We start from the raw sequence: 7,676 nt of genomic DNA, 5'->3' as shown, positions 1-7,676 counted from the left end.
AGTCAAAATAATTTTGAAAAAAAGTCAAGGTCAAAAGCCTCACACTACCTAATATCAAGATTTACTACCATCCTGCACCAAAAAAAACCATCTAGTATTGAGGAAAGAATGAACAATAAATAAGTAGTGGTTGAAGGAATAAATAGCCTAAGGCTCCACTAGCATAGTGGAGCCCAAATTTCCAGGAAAGACACAAATACTGAAGTCAGTGATGATTCTGAAAGAAAGAACACAAATAACAGCAGAAATAAATAAAATTTATTTATTGAAAAGGTAGAATTTTTTCCAACTACAGAGTATTTATGCTTATGGGCTATACAAAAGCAAAGAATAGGAGAACCAATAATTTTGATTTTGCATATAATCAGAAGCGAATCTTCTGTGTGTAGGTAACATGATGGGAGTATTTATATAGTCTCAGTAACTAACAGGTTTTTTTGAAGTACACCAAGATGATATCCAATCCTTATATGGATCCAGAGGTGATAAAATGGGGCATCGTTTGAGGGGAAGTATTAATCTTAAAATATTATTTTAGATGTTCTAAGATGACGTTCTAGCAGCAAGGGGAAGACATCTACTATAGCAAAATGGTCAGTAGGTACAGCAGCCATAGCCATAGGCAGCCCCATATCCGCAGCCATATATGGAACAGTAGTCACAGCTATAGCCACAGCCATATCCAGAGCCCCCACAGGAATTCCCACAGTTGTTGCAATACTTGGTGACAGAAGGTGAGGTTTCAGTTGAGGTATAGAAGGATTCTTCTGAAATTTGAATGTTACTCTCTCCCCTGGAACCTTTGCATCCTGACAGGAAGAGTCAGGACATACCAGCAATTTTGTGATTCATGCAAAAAATATTTATACCTAGTATGTGCAAATCACCCATTCAGTTGACCTGGTCTTCTCATATCTATAGCATCTGCCTTAAATGAACACATTATTATAGGTTCTCCAGTTTTACTGGGGAACAATGTTTGTTTTTTTGTCACCCAAGCATTACCTTGAGCCAATTACAAATCTAGGAGGAAAGTTTCTATCCACTAGCAGTCAATCATCTGAACAAATGATCCCAAAGATGTATTTTATACAGCAAGGCTCTGTGGAGGATTGGGCAGTTTACGTTTGAGAATGCAACTATTAAAATGAGCTTGATGAGTTAATTTGACTAGCTTGCTAATTATAATTTTTATAGGTGACTTCTGCCCTATATAGAAACTCCTCAATATTTCATGTTATAGAGTTCCTATGAATCCAAATACCCATGGATATGATATTCTGATGCTATATTCACTCCTAGAGCCATTCCTTCAATAGATTTTTATCAACCCTAGGGGTTCATTTAGTTCATTAAACAGCTGTTGAATGTTTTATAAATTATAAATTCCTTCAGATATTTTTATCTATTTGATCCCAGTGAAAATATGAAAGAGGTAGGTAACTTATGATAGAGAAATTGAGGTACAAAGAGAGGTTAAGAAACATTATTAATAATACTAAAGTCATGCAGCTTATACATTACCAAGTTCAAGTATTCATTCTTCTTTGTTATGCCACATAAAATCTCCCTTTCTGATCATTGAGTGCTCAAGCACTTGCTGTAACAGGAATCTCATTAGTTCTTAGGGTGATCCATTTGACTTTGTAATTACTCTGTGATAAAATCCCCACATGCTTTAGAATCTCTCATTATTCCCAATGTCACCTGGGGTCCTAGATGAAATCTACTTAAATAGTTTGTTCCCAGGCCTCTCGCATCAAGTGGGCTAATCGTTACTCTCACCCTTTCATTTTCTCTGCAGAATCGTCTATCCTCAAAACCAGTTGGTATGACTGGCTTCCTAATCTCTGCCGATGTGCAGATATGTAATCCTGCTTATCCAAAGCAACCACACCTCTTGCCAGCTAATTTAGACAACAGAAGAGGAAGTCTGTTGTAATACTTTTCTATAAGAACATAACAAATTATCACAAAAATAGTGGCTTAAAACAACACTCATTTATTTATTATCTCAGTCTTCATTCATGGATCAGAAGTCTAAGCTCAGTCTAGCTGGTATCTCTGTTCAAGGTCTCACAGTACTGCAATCAAGCTGTCAGCCAGGCCATCTGCAAAATCTCTTTGCCATATGGTTTAGAGTTGCCACATTTAGTTAAGGATGGCCCTAATATTGCATGAAATGTACTTATACTAAAAAGTTATCTGTTTTTTATCTGAAATTCAAATTCTTCCATCTGTGTTTTTATCTACCAACCCCAAACATAACATAATCACAGAAATGATACCCCATCATCGTTCCAAAGGTGAAAGACAAGTTACAGGTCATCCCCACACTCAAGGGGAGGGAATCATACAGGGTGTAGGTTATTGGGGGCTGTCTTAGAATTCTGCCTACCCACACCTGTGAATTTATTCCTTTGGCTCAATAAGTCATGACATGTCCTCCAGGAGAGATGATGGCTATAGCAATATGGTTTCAGTATACAGACATTTTAAAAAAGCATTGCCTCTTTTCCCCCTGTCTGGAAGGCTATTTCTTTTTTTGTATGATTGAACAATTCCTAGTCATACTTCATATTTTTGCTAGAAATTTTCCTTTTTTTCAGAAAGATTCCTGACTCTTCTCTCTGCTTAATCTTAGTCCTGGTCCTTCTTCTGAGTTCTTCTCTGTACTTCCCAAACACTCCTGTGTATAACTGTTTTATAGCAATATTCTATATTCTGTTGTTTGTAGCCTGTTGTTGTTCATGCCTTTCCCACACTTTTAGAAAGAAGGGGTGAAATATTTCAGTTCTCTGTTCATAGCACATAATGAAGTGTGCTCTATTAGGAGCTCAATAAATCTTTGCTAAGTGAGACTACTCATTTATCTAATTCACAAGTAGTGGTTTTACGTCTTCAAGAATGACAATCTATCTATCTCTCTATCCCCCTTTGTTCTTCCTCTCCTTGAAACTGTAATTTCTTTCCAAATTCAAGGGAATCTAGGACACTGAATTTATCTGACCACAAGGTAGTTAAATCTTGACTCTAGGCCTGACAGTCTTTCTATATCCTGAATGATGATTGGATTTCTACAAACATGTTATTGCTAGCCTCTCCTCCAGCTACAGAAATATAAGAGGTTCTGTTCTGTATTTTCCTGGTATCAGTATTACAATTTTCAGAATCAAGCTTCAAAGTTCAAATTCAATTCTAATCTATAGTGTCCTAGATTTAGGGGACAAAAATTGGTATGTAAGATTGGGTAATTCCATTTCTCCCCCTAAGGGAATTAACTTCCCCCTAAAATAACTCACCCAGTGAGTAAGCCCACCTGGGTTTAAAAACATCCAATAATAGAGAACCTGATGGAGAATTCATTCTCGTTTCAGATGGTGTCACATATTAAAAAGAGCTCTTGTGTTCAGGAATTTGTGTGTCATGAGTATGCATTCACTTCAACCTAATTAGTGTCTCTACAAAGATATAGGACACATCTGTAATACTAGTCTTGTTAATTTTGCAACACCAGTCTTTAAGATATATAGCTGTATATCCCATCCTAAATTCCCCATAATGCTAAGTGCTAAGAAGAAATATGCTTTTTAGATATCGTCTTCTCTAGGTTTTTCTCTCTTCTCTTTCACTGTTGTCTAAGATCTTACAGGTTCTACCATCACCAAGTCCCTGATGTTCACCTGTTCTTTTTCATCATCTATGCCAACACCCAAATGCAGGCCCATCTAACCAGTCTCCAAGTCATATATACCTAACTTTTAAACCTTCTGTCTCTTCCCTTATAACTCATTTTTTGCACCATTAGCATTTTCCCAAAGCAAATTTTTCTGTGATGTTCTGTGTATGTGTGCGTGTAGATGAGTGCATGAATGCAGATTAATATGGAAAGAAAGAAATGGATAGACTCAGAGTTGTGAAATGCAAATGCTTAAGAACAAATCCTTAACCAAGCTTGGTGGTTCATGCCTGTAATCCCAACACTTTGAAAGACCGAGGCAGGAAGATCGCTTGAGGTCACAAGTTCAAGACCAGTCTGGACAACATAGCTAGACCTTGTCTCCACAAAAATTAAAAAATTAGCAGAGCAAGTTGGCCTGCACCTGTAGTCCCAGCTACTTGGGTGGCTGAGGCAATAGGATCACTTGAGCCCAGGAGTTTGAGGTTGCAGCGAGCTATGATAATGTCACTGTATTCTGGCCTAGGTGACAGAGTGAGATCTGCCTCTAAAAAAATAAAATGAGATAAAGAGCAAACCCTTAAGTAAAATGAATTTAAAACATGAGATTCAGCCAATAAGGAACCATTTTCTCAGGGATGATAGTCAAGATATGTAACGTCCAGTATGTCATGGGCAATGACCAATCAGAGTGGAAGCCAGACATACGCAATGGGAATAAGCAACTGAGTATTATCCCTCCCAACCTCTAAGGAAGTTATAGAAATATTAAGACAAAAAAATAAGTCAATAGCATGTCTGAAACAAAAAATTACAAAAACTTGTTAGGACCAATGAAACATGTTTATTTGGAAACAGTCACAATTTAGAAACACAGAAGAAGATCATGGGTTTACACTTGGACTCCGAGCAAAATGAGGTCTTCTGTCTTCCAGAAACATCATGGGGTAACTCAGGCCCCCACAATAGCAAGCAGGTGTCCAAAAAGGCAACTAGTTTCTGCAGGCTCTGAGTACTTATCCAGTGGAATCTGGTGGGATTGTAAGACATTGAAACAGAAATAGCCTTGAAGTGGTCATTTTAGAAGAAAAGGTGCACTGCAGTTATGTTCTAGCAGCAAGAATAACATCTTCTATAGCAAAATGGCTGGTATCCATAGCAACCATAGCCATAGCCAGAGCCATAGCCACAGCCGTAGCCAGAGCCGCATCCGTAGCCATAGCCAGAGCCGTATCCACAGCCATAGCCTGAGCCATAGCCACAGCCGTAGCCTGAGCCATAGCCACAACCATAGCCTGAGCCGCATCCGCAGCCATAGCCAGAGCCGTATCCACAGCCATAGCCACAGCGGTAGCCTGAGCCATATCCGCAGCCATAACCACAGCTACCACATGAGTTTCTGTAGTAGTTGCAACACATGGTGTCTAGAGATGGGTGTTCAGTAGTTCAGTAGAGAAGCAGGTGGAGGATTCTGAAATTTGAATGTCTTCTCCTGCCCTGAGACCCTTATATACCACCAGAAATGGGCGGAGCACAGATTCTATGGGCTCATTACCACAGCAATTTTCATTTTTAAAAAGCCCATCATCATTCTAAGGACAACAAGTTATTCAGGTAATTATGTCCAGGATTTGGCCCTAGCCAGTCATGAGAATTGTAAGGAAACAGCTGTAACCTACACATTGAACAAGTATGTCACGTGGACTATAATCAAATCTAATCACATTTGTTACTTTGATTCTTACGAGAACAATGTAAAGTAGGAAGCTGTGTGTTTATTATTACATTTTGCTGTTTTATTGATTAAGTTAAAGTGTATAAGTTTAAGGTATATTAATACAATGTGATTATTTGATATATATGTATAGCGTGAAGTTATTCCCACAATCAAGTTAGTCAATACATCTATCACTTTATCTAATTAGTATTTTTGTGTTTTTTTTATTTTGTGATGAGAACAACTAAGATCTACTCTCTTAGCAAATTTCAAGTGTACAATACAGTATTTTTAACTATAGTTATCTTATTGTATATTAGATCTTCAGAACTTATTCGTCTTACAATTGAAGGCTTATAGGCTTTGACCAACATCTTCCCATTTCTCCTTCCCTGCAGCCCCTGGCAACCATCATTCCACTCTCTGTTTCTATGACTTCTTTAGAGTCCACATATAAGATCATACAGTATTTGCCTTTCTCTGTCTGACTTATTTCATTTATCAAAACGCTCTCCATTGTTATCCATGTTGCTGTAAATGGCAGGATTTCTTTCTTTTAATGGCTGAATAATATTTCATTTTATATCTATTTCTTTGTTCATTCATCCATCAACGGACACGTAGGTTGTTTCCATGTCTTGGCTATTGAGAACAGTGCTGCAATGAGCATGGGAGTGCACACATCTATTTGAACTACTGGTTTTGCTTTCTTCAGATACAAATGCAGAAGTAGGATTGCTAAATCATGTAGAATTTCTCATTTTAATTTTGAAGAAAGCTTTATATTGTTTTCCATATGGCTGTATGAATTTAGATTCCCACCAGCAGTGCACAAGTGTTCCTTTTTCCACACCCTCACCAACACTTGTTATCTCATCTTTTTGATAATAACTATCATAACAGGTGTGAGGTGATATCTCATTGTCGTTTTGATTTTCATTTCCATGATGATTAGTGATGTTAAGCACCTTTTCAGGAACCTGCAGTTTTTGTTTTTATACACATATCACTGGTGACAAAACAAAGACCAGGGGTAAAGTCACTTGCCCAAGGACTCTCAGCTGTTTAGTGATAGAGTCAAATTGGTTTAACACCTATTATAACATCAAAGCTAAAGCAGGACCCATAAATTATTTTTTCCTTCAGTTTTTCAAATGTAAAATACTTAGTGCATTTAGTAAAATTGACAATATTTTGCAACCTCCACCTTAGACTTCTATCAACTGGGTTTTCTTCCTTCGTGATCTGCCATCCTAGCTAAAACACCCTGTAAACACTAGGCAGACAACTCACCTCTCACACTTGCTTCATAGCTCTCCTTTTGCACCACATAGCATGTGATAGCCACTCTTCTCATACTTCAACATTCTCTATCTATTGTGAGATTACAATCTTCTTAATACTCTGCAAGTTTATTTGAGAAGCTTCATCATTTGAGTAGAAATGATGATAACTTTTCTAGACATTTTCAATTTTAATCAATACAGGTAAAAATCACCATAGATCAGAAACTTCCATGTGAAAATAAAAACCTTAGATTCTACATTTGACTTCTAATTATGATTGCCCAGTGTTATAACTCTTTCCACTAAAATTCAGTATTTAATATTGGTTTCATTTCTCCAAACTCCATGGCCTTTTCCACATTAACATGTCACATGCTTTCTTCTCAAAGCAGTTTTAGCATGACAATATTTACTCGTATGGTTCTGTTGATCATTTCTCTAGATAGTGACTGGACAGCACAATTTGATTTTACAAGAATTTTTGAAGATCAACATCATTCAAGCCCTATTCTAGGGCATGGAAACTATTCAGAGAGAATAAATTTCCATTTCCATTGAACTAGCCCCTGTCCTTTTATCGTATGATACATAAAAAATTAGCATAGCTGCAACCTTTGCATTTCCTCATCTATTCACTCTTCGATTTACTGCAATCACTATTTACTATTATCACATTCCTTCTTCCCCCCACAAAAATCCTTTTCAATAAAGACTCCATATCTTCTGCCAAGTCCAATGGAAACTTCTCAAGTAATTCACACAACTTGGTGACAAAGTAAAAAGTAGGACCAAATCATCAGAAAATAAGCTACTCCTCTAAAGCCCACTAATTTGTTACTAAAAATACAGTGAGAAATATGTCAACTTACTTGGTATCACAACATATATTAGAGCTCATAACTATGCAATACATACCTGACAGATATACAAAACATCTCACTTAGGAATGTGCCTATAAAGTTGATGTGAAAAAAATGAGATTATTATTAAAACT

General features: G+C 37.1%; 1 protein-coding gene across 1 annotated transcript; it reads right to left on the bottom strand.

Moving 5' to 3' along the window:
* Positions 1-594: 594 nt before the first annotated feature.
* LOC105820816 (keratin-associated protein 6-2-like) lies at positions 595-5,098 on the bottom strand. The gene is made up of 2 exons (XM_012657377.1): positions 4,840-5,098; positions 595-713 (listed from the first exon to the last, which is right to left on the bottom strand). The coding sequence occupies exons 1-2, from the start codon at positions 5,096-5,098 to the stop codon at positions 595-597; spliced, it is 378 nt and encodes a 125-aa protein (XP_012512831.1).
* Between the last annotated feature and the right edge of the window lie 2,578 nt (positions 5,099-7,676).

Source organism: Propithecus coquereli, unplaced genomic scaffold (assembly GCF_000956105.1).
Source record: "Propithecus coquereli isolate 6110/MARCELLA unplaced genomic scaffold, Pcoq_1.0 Scaffold54, whole genome shotgun sequence".
Taxonomy (NCBI): domain Eukaryota; kingdom Metazoa; phylum Chordata; class Mammalia; order Primates; family Indriidae; genus Propithecus; species Propithecus coquereli.
This window is presented reverse-complemented; position numbering and strand designations above follow the sequence as displayed.

Coding starts and splice junctions, on each gene's coding strand:
- LOC105820816 (XM_012657377.1), bottom strand. CDS start 5,098: ATGTGTTGCAACTACTACAGAAACTCATGTGGTAGCTGTGGTTATGGC. Junction 714..4,839: donor CTCTGGCTATGGCTATGGTT/GCTATGGATACC, acceptor CCAAGTATTGCA/ACAACTGTGGGAATTCCTGT.